Below are 19,162 nucleotides of genomic sequence, written 5' to 3' on the forward strand. Positions count from 1 at the left end.
TCTGTGCTCTTCCGTCCGCATCAGGGAGGCCTGGGGCCGCAAGGAAGTCGGAGGGGATGGAGGGAACGGGGCCTTCATGCCTCATTTGCAGACGGGAGAAGAGGCAGAGCTCAAGTGCACACAGCCGTCTGGCAGGACAGGGCACCCAGGACCCCTCCAAACCCGCTGTTCCTGCCACTGCACCTGCTGTCCTGCATGGGCACTGCCTTCGGAGGGACCTATGCTCAGGCTCCGCGCAGTCAGCCCTTCCAGCGGCCCAGCCCTGGCACTGCTGGGGGCTGACCAAGAGGTGGCAGGAGACTAAGAAGTGACAAAACAGGGGGGCCGGTGGGGCAGAACAAGGGCACGGTGAACGGCCCCGCATGCGGTAGAACAGCAGAGAAGTGAGCAAGTTCAAGCGATACATGGAAGGAGCATCGCCAGGACCCGATGGCGGAACGAAGCAGGGAGGAGAAAGAAGCAAGGCGGACATCCAGGATTTGGATGTGGACCGCCGTTGGGGAGCAGGGCTGGGGAGGCGTTGGGCGTGTGGGTGTCGAGTGCTTGCGGGAAACCGCTCCGAAGAATTCTCTTAACGCCATGGTTCCCGACCTTCCCGGACTCACCCTGGCACCCAGAAGTGACCCGGCCAAGTACACCAGGGTCTGTGAGGGTGGGAGCTTGTGAGGCTCCCCAGGGGATGCCGTGGACCTAACGGACCACATGGTGTATGTTGCAGACCTCGGGATGCAGACCCTCTTCTCACTGCTACGCCTCATCGGGAAGCCGCGCCCCAAGCGGTTGGTTTCTACGTCCGTAAATGGGATTAATGACTCCTCGGAGCTTCACGAGAATAATCACTGCACAAAATAATCAGGGCATGGAAGCATGCTGGGAGCAGGCTGGGAGGCAGCAACACGGCTCCTCTGGGGTTTAGTTCCGCAACTTTCACCTGCTCTCGTGACCTCACCTGATGTCGTGTCACACGGTTCAGTGAGCAACTCGATGAGGGGGGGGACTAGGGTGGAGGGTCAGGGCGGTGTCCGTGGGGAACTGAGGAAGCAGACCATTTCCGTGGTGGCCGACCATTCACACAAATATCACTCCCAGGGCCAAGTGCAAATACAAGGCCCACGGTTACTTTTGGAAGGGGTGACTTTTGCAAGTTTGGGGTTAAAAAGAAAAATAACACCTTTTAGCGTTACTGTAAATTTTGAGGTGCTAAAAACAAAGGTGCAACGAGAAGAGCCCCTTCCCCCCATAAATCCCATGTGTTGTGTGTCTGGTAAACAGCGAGTGTAGAATCTACCGTGAGTGGCTTCCTCTGTCTCGTTCTCCAGGGCCCATTTCTCGCCATTAGCTCACTGGGAATGTTTACAGAGTCCCCTCTGATGCTCTAACAGAAGGGCCACCGACTGTATTACCAAGCCCACAGGTCACGCCTGCTTCTAAGAAATTCTGAGCTCCGGGGCACCTGGGTGGTTCAGTTGATGAAGCATCTGGCTTCGGCTCAGGTCATAATGTCACAGTTCGGAGTTCGAGCCCTGCACATCGATTCTCCCCCCCTCTCCCGGTGCCCCTCCCCTGTGCTCACTTGCTCTCTGTCTCTCTCAAAATAAATAAATAAACTTAAAAAAAAGAAAAGAAAGAAATTCTGAACTCCAAGTGCCAACACATGTTGTGAGACAAAATGAAAAGAAATAATTGCTTAAGGGCTTCCTTAGGTTTTGGGGGGGTGGTTTTTTGTTTGTTTGTTTTCTTTTAGCGCTTATCATGTAGATGTGAATGATAGGCCCAGAGATTTCTGAATCTGGAAATTTCTGAGGTAGGAGGATAAAAGGTCACTATTATTCATCCTTTAGGTCACTGACCGAAGATAACATCCCAACCCTGTGCAATTACGATCAGGAAATAAATGCACCACAGGCATGATCAAGGCCCAGGACACAATTCCTGAAATCACTCTCAGTCAGCACCCAGCCATTTCAAGGACTGTCTTCCAGCCTCTTGGACCCTGTTCAGATGACTTTGAACTGGATGTGCGTTAAAATTAAAGATGCTTAATTTGCAGGACGGATCGTGTCCAATAAATGAAAAGCTGCCAATTAACCTCTTGTGTTCAGAGGCCATCACGTCACTGGGGGCCTTGAAAGAGCCCTTCTCTTACCTTGCAACCTTTCACAACTAAAGGAAACAAAACAAAACAAACATTTGCCTGACCAGTACCAATAGGTTTGTTCAAACAGCCATTTTCTAGGGTCATGGGGTTGAGAGAGATTCTGGAGTTGAGTCTGGCCCCTCCTTTTATCAATGAAGAAACTGAGGCCCAGACCTTGTCTGATCACAAGGCTTCTTAGTGTCTCCTGGGCTTCAAACTGCTCTCTGTCCCCATGAATTTTCTGGAATTCTGTTACTCCAGCCCCCTGGGGAAGCTGGTAAGTCGAATTACTAGTTTAAGGCTTTTTAAAATTTCAACCCTAATGCTCTGATCTTGGGTGAGGGTTGGCTTTTGCATTATGTTTCACATACTTGTCTTTATGGGAAATGAACCACACCCAGTGATTCCATGGTATTTTCCATTCCTGCCCCTCCCCGACCCCCACCAAGTAGAGGTTGTGAAGGAATCTGAGGAAGATTAGCCTATTTTGCCTGTAGGCAGGATGGACTCAAGATGATCATAATCAGATGACCACATTTTTCAGTCTTAAAATAGCCACTGACAAAAACGCGCTATTTCCCTCTGGAAACTCTGCCGCTATATGTGCTGAGCTCTGTTTACTGAAAGGATGTCACTTACCCCCCTTCAGCTGGCCACAGAGCATGAAATTGGGAGTCTCTTACCAGGGTTTGCTTGGACCCATTCTGCATGAAGGAACGCGCTTCCCCGGTGAATGTTCAAGATGGAGAGCACCACAAGCCCTAGTTTGGGGCACCGCTGCGGCTCTGACTTTTACCCTGTATTTGAGGTGCCAGGCTAAATGATACCCGGTCCAGTCGTTTCCCATTTAGCTGAGGGAGTCACCATCATGCGGGGATTCAGGGGATCGTTCAGAGCAGCCCTCAAACAGGAAGACATTTTCTGCCCCTTTCTAACAAGATCTCCCAAGGCAAAGCCTGTAAGTCCCACCTTAGGAATGCCTTCCTCCACCTACTCCGGTGTTGCTAAGTCCTTCGTGAAGGAATAAAAAGGAACGCTTTTCATCCAAAATCGAATGAGAACAAGAGAGCCCTTCCAGAGGTCTTGCAACTTACTTTGATGTGGGGGTGCTTTGCACACGCCGTCCCCCACACACGGGAACAACGCTCCTCCTTTCTGTGTTCGTAGAATTCGGGGTCTCGTAAGATGGCCACTCTCCGTCCATCGTAGGTCAGGACAAACTCACTGCGTCCCTCCAGCCGCGTCTTGTCATCCGCAGAGACAGGCAGCACGATGGGGATGCTCATGCTGATCACTCCATCTGTAGAAAGAGCCACAGGACGCGTGAATACGGGATCCAAGGTGTACCATCCTTGAAGGGCAATTCGAATGCACACAACGTGCATTCAAACACTGCCTGAAGTGCACGGGCACGAAGACCTAAATCCCCCATGGCTGTGTTGGCCGCAGCAATTTCTCCAGGGGGTCTGACAAGAAGTCCTTGAGAGGCTTCTCAAAGCAAGAGACAGACGCATCTGTGAAAAGTGGGCTGCGTTTCAAATCACGGAGGTGGCTTCAGTAAGTGACCTAATTTGGGGACTGAGGAGGGGACATCTCTCTTCTGAGTTCCCTTTTGAAAGCGTGGTGCTGACCTCAACATACCAAAGAGTTTTAAGGTCTTTAGAAATCCAATTACACAAAATAAAGGTTGGCCAAGCAAACCCAAACGCAAACCTCTAGTCTCTCTTGGAAATGAGTCCTGTAACAACATTGGCCAATCTCTTGTTCTCTGTTTAGGCTCTCATTGTGCTACCAACACACTGTATTGAAAAGAGAGAGAAAAAAAAGAGTCAGACCATTAACACTAGCGGGTAGGAAGGACCAAGCCATCCACCTGCTCTGTTTACTATGGTCCAGGCTCAGCGTCACCTTTAAATGCTATCGAAAAGATTGACCTGAGGACCAACATCCTCACCAGCCCAACTGCTATAGAGAACTACCAGTCGAAAAACAGAGAGAAGGGAAAACCATGCAAAGCTGGTTTCCTAAAACTCATGCATTTCCCATGGACAGCGAGCACCTCTCCCCCTGAGGCTAAGTATCCTACTTTACAAGGAATTTAAGTCAACTGGCATTCTGGTCTCTCCGTATACAACACAACAAACTGGAAGGTGTGGGAGGTGGTGTTCAGAGAATTTACGTCTTCAGCTGTAACCATGCCTCGCGACAGCTTGGCCTCAAAGGAAGAGGCAGGAAAACGACTTAAAAACTGATGTAGAAACTCTGTGTGTCCATTCGGCTAGCCTGCAGTTCCCAGGTAGTCAGTCGAACATTATTCTAGATGTTTCTCTGAAGGTATTTTTAAGATGGGATGAACATGTAAGTCAGGGGACTTTGGGTAGAGCAGATTACCCTCCGTAAGGTGGTGGGCCTCAGAGAATCACTTGAAGGACCCAACAGAAACAGACTGACTTTCTAGGAAGAATAGGGAATTTTGCCCACAGACTGTGGGGCTGAATTACGTCTCCCCCGGGGTCTCTCGCCTGCCAGTCTACCCTGCAGATCTCAGACTTGCCAGGCTCTGCAACTGCGAGAGCCAGTTCCTTAAAATCAATCTCTCCCTCTCTGTGACCCCCCCCCAACCCGTCTCCTGTTTCTCTGGAGAACCCTGACTAATAAAGAAACCAAAAGGAGAGTCACAGGGGTTCCTTCTGTGTGGGGCCAGTAACCCCTCAGGGCACCATTATGTTACCACTCAGCTCAATAGTGGCAGTGAAGTCACTTTTTTTTTAATTATTTAAAAAAAATTTTTTTTAACATTTATTCATTTTCTGAGAGACAGAGAGACAGAGTGTGAACGGGGTTGGGGCAGAGAGAGAGAGGGAGACACAGAATCCGAAGCGGGCTCCAGGCTCCCAGCTGTCAGCACAGAGCCAGATGCTGGGCTTGAACCTACAAATCGTGAGATCATGACCTGAGCCGAAGTTGGGACGCTTAACCAACCGAGCCACCCAGGAGCCCCCAATGAAGTCACTTTTAAAGTTGCCTTGCGTTTAACACATATTTTAAAGTGAATATGAAATCATTTGGGGTTTTTTAGCAGTACATTTTTAAATATTTCTAGACAAAATGGTTAAAAGATGTAGTCGTTTTTTAGTTTGGGGCTTCAAAGATTATAATCCGGCTTCCTGGAAACATCTCATTTCTTAATGAGGCCAGATAATATAAAAGAAACAACCCAGAGGAACCTGGGTGGCTCAGCCGGTTAAGCATCTGACTTCGGCTCAGGTCATGATCTCACGGTTCGTGGGTTCGAGCCCCACGTCGGGCTCTGTGCTGACAGCTTGGAGCCTGGAACCTGCCTTAGATTCTGTGTCTCCCCCTCTCTCTGTCCCTACCCCGCTTGTGCTCTGTCTCTGTCTCTCTCTCCCTCTCTCAAAGATTAATAAACATTAAAAAAAAAAAAAAAGAAACAACCAGCTGTCTCCCCACTTCTATGGTGAGGCCAAACATCCACCAACTACGTCTGCTGTACTTACAGGCAAGAAAATGGGGCACGCCGTTGAGTGTACAACAGTGAAGAATTTTAGGAAGCTTTAGGAGGGCTTCCCAAGTTCAAGACTCAGAAGGGAACAAGAGCATGTGAATAAGGAAAACATTCAACTCCATAGGAAACAAATGCAGTTATTTATGGACCTGAGGAAATACCCCCTCGATTCATGAAGGCTTTTAAACCGAACCTTCAAAACCCTGTGACCCGCCATGGGAGCCCTGGTAAACCACAAGTTGGACGCTTGCACAGGAAGTCAGGCGTTTTGTCGTTCAAATAACTCCTTTGTTTCAAAGTTCAGGCGTTCTCCCACTGACTGCCTGTGCCACTCATCTTCCCTGTGCTGTTTCCCCACTTGAGAGATGGGCTAACAAATACTACGTACATCGCTGGGTTGCCGAGAGTGGCCCTGTCGTCTAGCACTTCGCCAGTGGAGGGTGATGATGGAAGATGATTAATCCTACCGCTCAGTCGAGCTGAGAAAAGGGGAGAGAGGCTAACAGGAACCCCTTCAAGGTTGTCGATGATCTAACTAGATAGCATGTGTTCTGTGGATTACTGACCACACTGCTTATAGCGACTTGACCAAAATGAAGGAAAACCAAATGCAAAGCAAAAAGTGGGCGGGAAGCCCGAGAGAGCCTAGGTCTGCCCACCACACCCTTGCAGTGCTGGCTTCGGGCAGTTATTCTAGGTTGAAATCCAAGGGCTCCAGCACTTTCCTGTGGCAATCACCTCCTTCAGTCCACTAGGTTCCTGCCCAAGGTAGTCTCTCAGCCACGTTCACGTTGGCCTTGACCTGGGGAAACGGCCCTTCCTGGCAGGTGGTCAAGATAAGAGAGCTAATCTTCGGGGAGTTAGGGAAAGAGGTCTGCTGAGAATTGAGGCCGCCCAAACTCATCCGCCTGTAGCAACAATCAGTATAAGCAGATTTACTGTGCTTTCTCTACGAGCGTTACCAACTGTTCTACCGCAGGAACTTATCCCACAAGGGCACTCTGCTAAAGCACCCTCCACGGTTTCACACGTTGACTCGGGCTGTCAGCCTTCTCCATCGTGTGCCGGTCGTCTGCCGAGACTGATCTTACAGCGATCTGATTTTAGTGTACGTGCTGCCGAAGCGAGCACTGATCTTACAGGGATCCATCTCGCTTTGGAAACGACTGCTGGGTTCGGAGTCCATGGCTAGTCCAACACATAACTCCGTGTTTCGTGAAACAAGGGCTGTTTCTATGCAAAAACGAAATCGCTTTTTATTGCTTAGCTGGGCTTTTTAAATGACAATGAGGAAAACAACGGTGATGAAAACAATGCCCAAGATAAATGGTATCTTCAGAATTTTACCTTTTCATTCTGGTAGAGTGCAGAACTTTACAGTCGTAACAAAGCTGTGTATTCATTCCCAGTTCTACAACTATCAATCATCATAGCTTGAAATTAAATTCATGCATAATCACACATCACAAACAAATGAAGTACAATTATCCACAATCCAACCAGGTGCGTCCATTTAAATTGCATCTAAAATTGATTTATCTTTCATCGATTAAAAATGTTTTACAAATGCAGTAGAGAAAGCATTCTGGATTTGCAAAACTAACTGAGGAACAGCACTCAGAAGTAATTAGCAGAAAGGATTATAAATTCTTTAAATCCCAGGGACAAAATGTGCAACAATAATTTAGAAACAAGTTTACTTTTGTCAGCCAAATACGACATTGTAGACAACAGCTGCATCTGATCCAGAAATTTCCTGTTATTTGGACTCCAATCAACAGAAGAATGCAGCATTATTCTCTTATAACTGGCTGGATCATGAACTGTTAGCAATTCCAACTGGTTCATTTGGATTTTTTTTTTAATTATGTTCTTAACCATTTATAATTAATATAAATATCTAATTATAATAATTGAACTACTTGGAAAGTTAAAGTACATACCAGGAAGGACCATGCCTAGAGAAATACAAACACAATTAAGAAACATGTTTTCAGCTCTCCACCAAGATAATCTTAAAGCAACAATGTCAAAGAACAAATTCCTAACACACAACGTCACACATACAACAGATAAACGCACTGAGCCTTTTGCTTCTGCTCTAAAGAGTATATGACCGCAAAAAGCTGGTGACAGCAGAATTTGTACGGAAATGTCGTTCAGTGCAATCCACAAGCAATACTTAGATGATTATCTGTTTTAAAATAATTACAGCATATGTCAGAGGCACCTCCTACTTCAGCAAAAAGTTGTCTCTTACAAATATGTGATGTTGTATAACTACTACCAAATGGCTCCAAACCAGGTATTGGTAGGCGTAGTAGCAAACTGTTCTAGAATGTCCTGGAATCCCAGATATTTAAAGCACACACAAGTATGCCTAGTAGAACAAGTACAGAAACTAGAACCAAGATAACTTGGATTTGAATCCGGGCTTCGAGTTATTCAATCTTTCCAATACTTATTTCCTCATAGGAGCAAAATATCTTCACAGTGGTGTTATCCGGATTAAATGTGATATCCTGTGTTAAACACCAGGGTCGGAACACATTAGGTGCTAAATAAATGCTGGGGGGATACATGGAAAGCCCTCAAGCCCTGTCTTGGCAAGTCAGGGCTACATAAGACGTCATCAAACGGTCAAGACTCACAAGGCCACCATGTTGTGACCCTCCTCAAATGCCACCAGTCAAGAACTTGACAAGCTTGAGGTGCCATTTTAAAAAATTCAGATGAGACATTTATGCCCTGAGGATCTGTAACAACCTCAAAACTCTGTATCTAGTGAAAAATAAAGTGGTATAATCACTGGACATGAAAGTAGATCCTTGAGTAATATAAGGAGTAACTCATGTTATGCAATCATCACAAACACTTAAAAAATTTTTTTTTTTTTTGCTTTTGGACTGAGTAGGCTGAGGTTTCTGTTTGTTTTGTTTTGCTTTTTAATTTAAGGAGAAATGTGAACCTTCGAGAAAATTAAAATGAACAAAATAGGGGCACCTGGATGGCTGAGTCAGTTGAACATTCGACTTCGGCTCAGGTCATGATCTCATGGCTCATGAGTTCAAGCCCCATGTCGGGCTCTGTGCTATCAGCACAGAGCCTGGAGCCTAATTCAGATTCTGTGTTTCCCTCTCTCTGCCCCTCCCCTGCTCACACTCTGTCTCTCTCTCAAAAATAAAATAAACATTAAAAAAATTTTTTAAAATACTTCTGGGAGACATGGTCTGAATAAAAAGAAAATACTGCCTGCAGATTATAAGTGATCAAGAAATATACAGTTGTTTGATGGCCAAAGTTGGAGACTACGTGTCTGTGGCCGCAGAAATTTCAAATGGTCAGTGGTGGTCACTCAGACTTTCATGGACTGATTAAAACGATGTCCCTATGAATGATATTGTGTTCGACCTTCTGATATACACATCCATCACTGTTTGGAATTTAACTGTGTCTACACAGTCCAAAAGCCGTCAGAGGCCAACCCCTCCCGTGAGACCATCACGGATGTGGCACAGAACAGGGTTGCAAGCCGTTTCCTCCCGACCCCCTCCGGGCTGCCGTCCAATGGGGAGGGAGGCCAAGCCCACCCATTCTGTTGCATAGACTGCCTCAGATTTCACTGAAATTAACACATTATTTGGCTTAAAGAAGAACAGGCTTGGCAACCACTGATATGGGACGGGGTGGGGGGGAAGAACCCACTGTTCTAGGGTTCGGAAACTGGGCTGTGTATCTGTCCTCGCAAGCTCACATCTGTCTTCACTACCACTCTACCTCCAGCAGCTAGAACAAACCTAAACTTGGCACAGGAGGACACTCCGTAAATATTTACTGGCTAACCGATGAACACCTTATCTGTGCTGCTTCCAAACTGATGTAACTATGGCCACAGAGTCTCTTCAAGATTTCAGGGTCTTTTCATTGTATGCAGTGGGGGTCTGTTCATATATGGAACATCTACTCGTGGACCGGTCGTTCCTTAAACTTTCAGCATCCCAATGTGGTAGGGACGGTTATTAGCATCCACACATGAGGGAGCTGGGGCCGAAGAGGTAACTAATTTGCCCCAGGTTCCTAGCAAATCACTAGCCTATGAACGCAGTGTGGATCCAAAGCTCGCACTCTTCCCACTGTGATGTCCCGCCTCTATTTCCCTGGTGTCTGTTTTTATTAATCAGTTTACATAGGAGTCGAGGAGGCTTCTCGGGTGGGGGGCACTTTTGAATCGTAACTACAATTGGGGTTGCAGACCCGTGTCCAGTGGGACTGTGGTTGACTCCGGGGTAGACGGTCGAGCCAGCAGAAAATCCCCACGGGGACAGGGGGGCAGGGGGTGGAAGGAGTCTTGCAAAGAGTCCCAGAAACAGGCCCTACAGGTGGGAAGGGGTAAGGGTCAAGAAGCAGCATGGCATGTGATCCGGACTCCTGCTGACTGGCAACCAGAGGACCATAAAGGCATGTGTACTCATCCCAAGAGGTTTCACCCAACTCTCTAACACCCTGGGACTCAAGCAGTACACTGGAGAGTCCTTGACTGAGGGCAGCCCGGAGGAAGGGAACATTTTCCTTCCCACTCGAGAGAGTCTGTGCCCTGTGGGCACAGAGGCTTTAGTGGCTGGAGTGAGCTGGTGGGACCCGTACCTCTGTGGGTGCGACAACCACACGGATCCACGTGGCTGTGGCCTGACTCGGGAGCATACGAAACACACCCTGGAGAACTCCCGCAGATGCTTGCTTGTGGGTTTGGGGGAAGGACTGGGGTTTCTGCGGCAGCAGGTAGGAATCGGGAGCTCATGGGACCCCAGTATCGATGGCAAAGTGACCTCACTCATGTCTCCGTACTGGTAGGCTTGTGGAGGGGGGGGGGGGGGGAACACGTGACGGCATGAGCAGGGAGGGCCGCGATAAGGGCTTCATCTACCTCATGGTGGTGAGGACCGAATAAGGAGAAAATCGAGGTGTTTCACCAATTGAAGAACACCATAAACTGACATTGAAATGGTGTGTGAAGGAGGGAGCGAGATTTGCCTAAGTTCTCCAGATGGATTATTACAGCATTCGCTGTTCATCTTGTTGGACCACAGACTCCTTTAAGAATCTACCAAAAGCTAGGAACTCTCAACCCAGGAAAATGCCCCTTCCGCCCCCTCTTAAACCACAAATGATTGGGGCCTATCCTAGGATGGTTTCTGTGCCCCCCACGACGAAGTCCTAGACCCCGGGGTGAAGGACCCCGAATTTCCACCAACGCTGACTTCTGCACCTGCGCCCACTGCCCTTGTATTTCTCTTTCCGGAACAAGTACCTGTCAAAAGGTGACAGCGCCGTGTCTGGAATTAAGCCCTCACTTACACTGCGGTTTGCCAGTCTCCGAGCCACAACGGTGGTCGGGGTGCTTGTGGTCAACCTCTTCTCGTCCGCGTTTGGCTGCTGGGCCCCGTGACGTTTACTTGACACGGCCTGTGTTCGGCATGTGTCGCAATTAAGACATCGAGGTAAACGTCAGACGTCCTGGCCTTCTAACTTCTATCGGAAAGGACGCCAGGAGAACAGCCTGGTATGAAATCGCTCTGGGCCAGAAGTCGGGAGGTTGTGGTCTCTGGTCCTGGACGAGGGGCATGAACTCGAGCAAAGCACTTTGCCCGAGATCCGCTTCCTCATCTGCCAAGGGGGCGAGCATCGTTGCCCGTCTTCCAGGACTTTCATGAAGATCAAGTTAAATAAGGCCCGAGAGTATGCCCTGGAGACGGGGAAAGCCTACAGACGCACGTTACTATTGTTGTTGTAAAGGCAGGCTACAAGGAGAGCAATCGTATTTGGGAATGTTACCGTATCTGAGGAATGAAGGTCTCGGGCGATGGCACTTTCTCAGGCCCGACAGGGGAATAAGAGGGGAGGGTCTACTTTGACCAGAGCCTTCTCGGAGTTCTGATTCTGCCTTTCTGCCCCATTCCCTAGGCAGAGTCACACGCTCAGAACGTCAGCATCGTTTGTCAAGAAAGAACATCTGATTTGATGTTTCTTCCGAAAAGGTCTGGGAGCCCTGCTTAGTGTTACAGATCCCGGGGGGGCTTTCCCAGCCCCTCCCACTTAGCAGCCATTCCTGGTGGGGGGTGGGGGGTGGGGGGTGGGGGGCGGAGAGTCTTGAAACAGACAAGTTCCATTTGACAAGTACAGGCAGTTCTGGGAAGGAAATGATCACGGAAGGGGCCGGAAGTTTTCTGAATAACACGTGCTTCCGACCTGGACCAGTCAGTTCTCTAAAGTCATTCAGCCTGTGCCCAGAAGGCTGACTTAATGCTCCCTGTGAGGGTCAGGAGGAAGCCACTGCGTTGATCTCGTGGAAGGGCATGAACAGTGACACTTTCACCCACCGAGGAATGCAGCTGCTGCGATAACATGTGACCCAGCAGTCCGGGGGCTGAGGGGCACCCTGCACATCAGGACCCTGGGCTAGCTTCTCCCTGGCTGCCCCAGGGGGGGGGTCCCAGCGGCCGGCAACGGTGCTCCCGACTCGATTCTAAACACCAGCACAAGTGCGGTGAAACACTTCACCTTCTCTCGGCTTTGCGTGCAAGTAAAACCTTCCTTTTTCAGGCCCTTAGATTCAAATAATCACTAATCCCTCAAGGATCATGAAAAAAGTCCTAAAAATGGAATTTACGCATGATAGAATTAGACCCACCATACATGATCTAAATGTTTCTCCACGGTTAAGATGTGCGACCCGAGAATGAACACTAAGAATGAACGTTCCTTGATCCTGTGAAGATTTCCGAGAAAGATTTTTTTTCTATAATAACGAAGAGTGAGAAACAGGGAGAGCCCGTACCATCCAGCAGGGTGTCAAAGTGAACAGCCTGTAGGTATTCCTTCTCTCGCATGAACCCTTTGAGGGGAGTGGCCCAGCCTTCGCTCAAAACTTGGACCCACTGCAGATCCAGCTGCAAAACACAAGAAACAGGTGAACATTTCCAGAAGCTCGTTTCTCAGCCATCTGGCCCCGGGGCAAGCCCTTTCTTACTCAGCTGTCAGGAGAAAAAGGCAAAAGTTTTTCTGTTTTCAGTCTTCCCACTTTTATGCTGAACCATGATCCAGGGGTCAGATTAAGTTTGAGTCTAAAACTTTCCTACTGGAGTGTAGGGAAAAGATTTCAAATGGAGGCGACCTCTTTGACCGCCTCAGGCTGCAGATTTCCCGAGGGTGTGCAGCTGTGTGAACATTCACCGTTCAATCTCTTTTCCTTTTTTCCTACAGAAAATTCTGGTATGGCCACACGCTTTCACCACATGTACTAGTTAGTCGACTGAAATTGCCAAATCATTGACTCTAAAAGTCCAAAATTCTCAGCGTGATACTGAGAGCCCTGCAAGCCCTGGCCCCTTGGGCTCATGGAGAAATCTTACTCATCCTTTAAAACCCTAATCATGCGTCATTGCTCTGATGCCCTTTCCTGCCGACCCTAGGGTCAAAAAATTAATTATTAGGTTATTTGAAGCTCTGCTGTACCCTGCGGCCCATGTTGTTATTGAAACTATCATTCCACACCGCAATTATAATTACGTACAGCAATACATAATAACATTTTTCTGGAGCGCTGGAGGCCTCAGAATTTATTTTGTGGGGCCAGGGGGTTCTGCTTATAAATTTTTCACGACTTCATAGAGAACAAGTGAGCGGAAACAGGTTCCCAACTTACTGTGCCTCTTTCAAAACCGTCCGGGGTTTTCAAGGATAACAAAAAGGTACCAGTGAAGATGTGATCACCTGCTATGGACCGACTGGTACTGACCCATAGGAAGACAGACGCGTGTAGTACAGTTTGCCGAGGTTGTATTTCCCTGTGCCGGGCAGTAAATTCAATGTGACCGAAGCAGTCTACACCCTCCACTGAGGCTGGACTCTGCCTCGTTAGGAAAAAGTAGGATTTGCAGAGTAGAAAAAGATTCCTGTGACTTTAGATCACGGGGTGACTGGTTTTCTCCAAATTCCTTCTCGACTGCCCCAAAGAACACTGGCATTCTGAAAAAACTATTTTCTCAGCAGTTGCCAACCAATCAATACTGCCCGAGGCCTGCACTTTTGCATAACTGAAGATACAACAACACTCATGTCACGCTGCCCTGTGCATACCAGAAGCTACGTTCCCTGTCTGTGGCATCGACCAGGGCCCTGGGGCAGCTCTTCAAGGGAAATTTTTTTTTTTTTTAATCTCTTGAAGAAGAGGTTTTTAAAAAAAAAAAATGAAGTGTTTTTCTTTATGGACATTGTACCTCCCTCACCCATACCTTCCTTATTATTAAAAAAATTTTTTTAATGTTTATTTTTGAGAGAGACAGAGAAGAGAGAGAAACAGAGCATGAGTGGGGGAGGGGGAGAAAGCGAGGGAGACACAGAATCCGAAGCGGGCTCCAGGCTCCCAGCTGTCAGCACCGAGCCCGATGTGGGGCTTGAACCCACAAACCATGAGATCATGACCTGAGTCAAAGTACAAACCATGAGATCATGACCTGAGTCAAAGTTGGATGCTTAACCAACTGAGCCACATGGGTGCCCCTATTTTTTTTAAATATTTATTTTCTGAGAGAGAGATAGACAGAGACAGAGCATCAACCAGGGAAGGGCAGAGCGAGAGAGGGAGACACAGAATCCGAAGCGGGCTCCAGGCTCCCAGCTGTCAGCACAGAGCCCGACGCGGGGCTCGAACTCACGAACCATGAGATCATGACCTGGGCCGAAGTCGGATGCTTAACCAACTGAGCCACCCAGGCGCCCCCATTCCGTCCTCATTATTAAGAGTGATTGTAAATGGACTATAACGACCGCCATTACGCCCGGTTCTGCTGCGGTCAGTCTGCACTGTCTGTCTTACCTTGGTAATTGCTAACGAAGGGAGAGCTTCGGCCTCAGCTCGGACTTGGTCAAGTTTGTTCTCTGGCACAAAGAGTTCGTGGATGCCTTTCATTATAGTGTGGGGTACGATGTTCTGCAATGAAGCGGAATTGGTAACAATTTGAAATGAAAACGGTAAGAAGGATGCCTTGGTAAATAAATGATCTTCTGTGATTCGGTTCAACTTCAGAAAAAAAGAGAAAGAAGAAAAGACGGCCGGGCCACCCACCTGCTCCTGCAGGAGCTCCACCACCTGCTGGACACAGTCACTCACTGGAGACAAGTTGGTTTTCAGCACAAGCTCGGGAGTTTCGGGTTTCTCGTAATCGGAATCAATACCTGTGAACCCTGCCGGGCACAAGGGTGAAGATCACATCAGCACCAACAGAACAGTCTTTTTAAACAACAAGGCATAACATGGGTCAGAATCATGCGTTAAGCTGAGGATTTAGATTATAACAGAAAAGGTCATCGGCCACCCTTGACCTTTAGCCAGGGATAAAATATGTATGCATGCACATACACACACACACACACACACACAGCTGTATTTTCCACATAGAAAGCCCCAAATTATCAACAAAATTTGGGGAGGTCCAAGCCCTCTGGAGCTGATTAGAATCTAAAAGGAAGACAAGCAGAAGAGAAAAGTCTAAAACCATCCCCTCTAGACACACACTCATGTGCACAAACCCATTTCAGTTCTGTGAACTTTACTACTCACGACCGAGGTGATAGTTCTTGGAAAATACAAGCCCACCTTTTTTTAAAAATTTTTTTTTTTTTAACGTTTATTTATTTTTGAGACAGAGAGAGACAGAGCATGAACGGGGGAGGGGCAGAGAGAGAGGGAGACACAGAATCGGAAGCAGGCTCCAGGCTCTGAGCTGTCAGCACAGAGCCCGACGCGGGGCTCGAACTCACGGACCATGAGATCATGACCTGAGCCGAAGTCGGACGCTTAACCAACCGAGCCACCCAGGCGCCCCTACAAGCCCACCTTTTAATTAGCCCGGGGACATCGTGAATATATTGTGCTTTGGGGGCGCCTGGGTGGCTGAGTCGGTTAAGTGTCCGACTTCGGCTCAGGCCATGATCTCACGGGTCATGGGTTCAAGCCCCGCGTTGGGCTCTGTGCCGACAGCTCGGGGCCTGGAGCCCGCTTCGGATTCTGTGTCTCCCTCGCTTTCTGCCCCTCCCCTGCTCACGCTCTGTCTCTCCCTCTCTCTCAAAAATAACATTAAAAAAACAATTTTTTAACATACTGTGGTTTGACAAAAAGTTGGGTGTGCTAATGCGATTTTGGAAAATGGGTTTTGAAACCTCAGACGGGTTTGTGGGGACAGACTGCCAAGGCTCAGCGGCAGAAGTAACTTACGCACGGGCCACAGCGCTGGCTCCCCTACCTTTGATCTCGCCAGCTCGGGCCCGCTTATAGAGACCTTTGACATCTCTACTTTCGCAGATGTTTAGAGGCGCGTCAACAAATATTTCAAAGAACGGCAGTCCTGCCGATTCGTGGATCTTGCGGGCGTTCTCACGGTCCTGGAGAAAACACATTGGAGAGGGTAAGCAGAGCTTTGGCCACGGAAAGCTCCCTCACAAAACGGTGTGGGCTCTGGGACTTGATAGTTGTTGGGGTTTTTTTTAGTTTGTTTTTTTTTTTAAGTTTGTGTATTTATTTTGAGAGAGACAGAGGTAGCACGAGGGGAGGAGGGGCAGAGAGAGAGAGGGAGACAGAGGCTCCCAAGCAGGCTCCGAGCTGTCAGCGCAGAGCCCGATGCGGGGCCCCGACCCACAGACCGCAAGATCGTGACCTGAACCGAAGTCGGGCGCTTAACGGACTGAGCCACCCAGGCCCCCACTGAACTGCCCGTTTTCTTCAGCAAACCATAAGCATTCGGACTTTTTGGAGAAATGAGATTAGAGAGGCTTTGACTTTTTTTGTTTAACTTTTTCTTCCTTTCAACTGCGGCCAGATGTCCCTCACGGTGCTGAGTGCGGAAGGGTTTATGTCAGCCGGTGGCCCGGCATCTGGAAATGAAGGAACTCTCTTTACATAACCCATATGAAACAGGAAATGGGGGAGCAAGAGAAGAAAGAGTGGGGAAAATTGAAAAGACAACATTCGCTGGTGCCCTCCCCTCCACCTGACTCCTCTCTCCGGAGGTTCAGAAGCACTGGCATGGGGGGGGGGGGTGGAGCTGGGGGGATGGGACGGGGCGGGGGGCGGGGGGGGGAAGGGCCACATCATCTTACCTTCGTGAACGGAGAAATGAAGCTGGTAATACAGACCAGACCAGCGTCAGCGAACAGCTTGGCCACCTCGGCGATTCGGCGGATATTTTCCTCTCTGTCCCCGGGAGAGAATCCGAGGTTTTTGTTCAGGCCGTGACGGACATTGTCCCCATCGAGGGAGTAGCACGGGATGCCGTGGGACACAAGGTACTCTTCCAGAGCAAAACTTATTGTCGTTTTTCCAGCACCGGAGAGACCTGTTCATTTCAACCAGTTGATCTCAAATCAATACCACAAAAATCGTGGAAAAAAGCACAGTTTGCTACGAGTCAAGTATTTGCACTTCCGTGTTGAAATAGCCGGCTGTTCCGTGTTAGAATTACAGCATTTCACAGCAAGCGGGGTTCCTAAGTTGGGGGGCCTGGGGGGGTTACACGTGGTTCTTGGTGTGTCCTATTTTGCCTGAAGGGTATTTGCAAGATCAGAACACTGTGCGTGCAAATCCAGATCCTGGCTTCTCTTGAGAAAAAAAAAAAAAAAAAAGAATCAGAATATCTCGCAGCCCCTCCCGACAGGAATCACCTGGGGTGGAGGGGACAGCCAGTCACCAAGAGCGGGAGGCCCACCTCTCCCGTGGAGGCTGATAACCATTTTGGACGACAGACCCCTCTGGCTTCAAGATGTTTTCCAAAACGACTCTCGAAACAGGAAGACAGTCCTGAGCCAGGAGACCGATGCACGGTCAGGTGCCTGGAGTCTTCACGCGAGAACTGAGTTGCCACGTGCCTCTTCCCCCGGTTTCGAGGCACAATGACGGAGACGCCACACTATATAGTTTCTCTATGAGGGAAGTCGTGAGGAGAAAGACAAAGCTAACTGCCCAAAATTACTTAAGAGCTCACAACCTCAACTGCCCTGGAAATGTAGCAGTCCAAAACTCCAGCTGTCCTAAAGATCTCTAAATCCGAAAATGCAGCATAGCACCAAGCCACGGTCGGGCAGCCAGCCGGGTGTGGGAGAGGAAAAGTCACGGGGGGGAGAAAAGAAGGACAAGGGCTTAACACAAAGAAGATGGCAGGGGGAAGGAGAGAAAGGACAAAAAGAAGTAAGAGAAAAGCAGGGGTCAAAGATAGAGAGGAATAAAGACTTGGAAAGAGGGGCGCCTGGCTGGCTCAGGCAGAGGGACATGTGACTCTTGATCTCAGGGTCGTGAGTTCAAGCCCCACGTTGGGTATAGAGATTACTAAAAAAAAATAAGCTTAAAAAAAAAAAAAAGACTGGGAAAGAAAGGGGAGATACAAAAGTAAACAATCGGTTTCCGAGGTTTAGTTATGTTTTCCAATCAGGCCCTTGGCCTTCACAGAGAAGCAGAAATGGCTCCATGAGGAAGGCACCAGCATCTTCGTAAATCACTGTTGAAGGCACTATTATATTAGTGTGTGACTCAGTTTCATTCGAATAGGGACACAGGTGATAAATTCGTCTTAGAAGGGTGTCTGGTGTGGGGTAGGAGAAGCAGGACTCCCGAATCTCTGGCATGTTCTCTCACATCGGAAAAGGAGAGAAATAATAGAAATTCCCTTCGATTTTGCTTCAGGTCTCAAAGCTAAAGAGCTAAATCACAGTGACTGTATTAAACCGGGTTGTTGGCATATTTATTTTAATGCACTGAGGTAACGTGAATCACACTTCCCAAGAGCTTTACTACGGGCCAGGCACCGGGCCCAGTGCCTACGTGCTTTATTTCTTTTATTCCTACCCCCGTCCCCGGGAGGCCGGTCCTGTGCTGATTCTCACTTCACAAATAAGAAACCAAGGTTTGGCCGGGTTGGCTGCCTTGTCCCAAGTCACACAGTTAATGTAAGTGGAGCTGGGGCTCCAAACCAAGTCTGGATTCGAAATACTTGGTTTCTCTTGGTCTGCCCGGTCAGTAGCCTATCTTGGCAGCCTAAGAACATGGAATAAATCGGGGAAAGATGTCTTTTTTTAAGAGTAAGAAAAAGACAGGGGAAGTGCATGCTTTAGGGTTTTGGGTTTTTCTTCCCTCTTCTACCTGTTCTCTTTTTGGTTTTAAGGCCATTCCACGTTCGATAACGCGGACCCTGCGTGTATGTCCCGGGACAAAAACTGAACACGTGAAGGCAAACACGTAAGAAGAGGGAAGTGTCTGACATTCTGAGACTATAAAAACACAGAAAAAGGGGGCTGCCTGGGTGGCTCAGTCGGTTAGGCGGCCGACTTCGGCTCAGGTCACGATCTCGCGGTCCGTGAGTTCGAGCCCCGCGTCGGGCTCTGGGCTGACGGCTCAGAGCCTGGAGCCTGCTTCGGATTCTGTGTCTCTGCCTCTCCCCAATTCATGCTCTGTG

At 48.6% G+C, this 19,162-nt stretch overlaps 1 protein-coding gene across 3 annotated transcripts in view; it reads right to left on the minus strand.

Annotated features, from left to right (window-relative positions):
- Positions 1-19,162, minus strand: part of PAPSS2 (3'-phosphoadenosine 5'-phosphosulfate synthase 2) — a 75,333-nt gene that overhangs the window by 12,083 nt on the left and 44,088 nt on the right. For 2 of the 3 annotated variants that reach the window (XM_058696312.1, XM_058696313.1), the window contains exons 3-8: positions 16,818-17,053; positions 15,965-16,103; positions 14,788-14,906; positions 14,539-14,652; positions 12,486-12,610; positions 3,232-3,439 (exon numbers count right to left, since the gene is read on the minus strand). In XM_058696312.1, the coding sequence (XP_058552295.1) occupies positions 3,232-3,439; positions 12,486-12,610; positions 14,539-14,652; positions 14,788-14,906; positions 15,965-16,103; positions 16,818-17,053 (941 nt within the window). The remainder of the gene's footprint in view (positions 1-3,231; positions 3,440-12,485; positions 12,611-14,538; positions 14,653-14,787; positions 14,907-15,964; positions 16,104-16,817; positions 17,054-19,162) is intronic. The other variant, XM_058696314.1, reaches the window with a different exon arrangement.

Source organism: Neofelis nebulosa, chromosome 13, assembly GCF_028018385.1.
Source record: "Neofelis nebulosa isolate mNeoNeb1 chromosome 13, mNeoNeb1.pri, whole genome shotgun sequence".
Classification (NCBI taxonomy): Eukaryota; Metazoa; Chordata; class Mammalia; order Carnivora; family Felidae; genus Neofelis; species Neofelis nebulosa.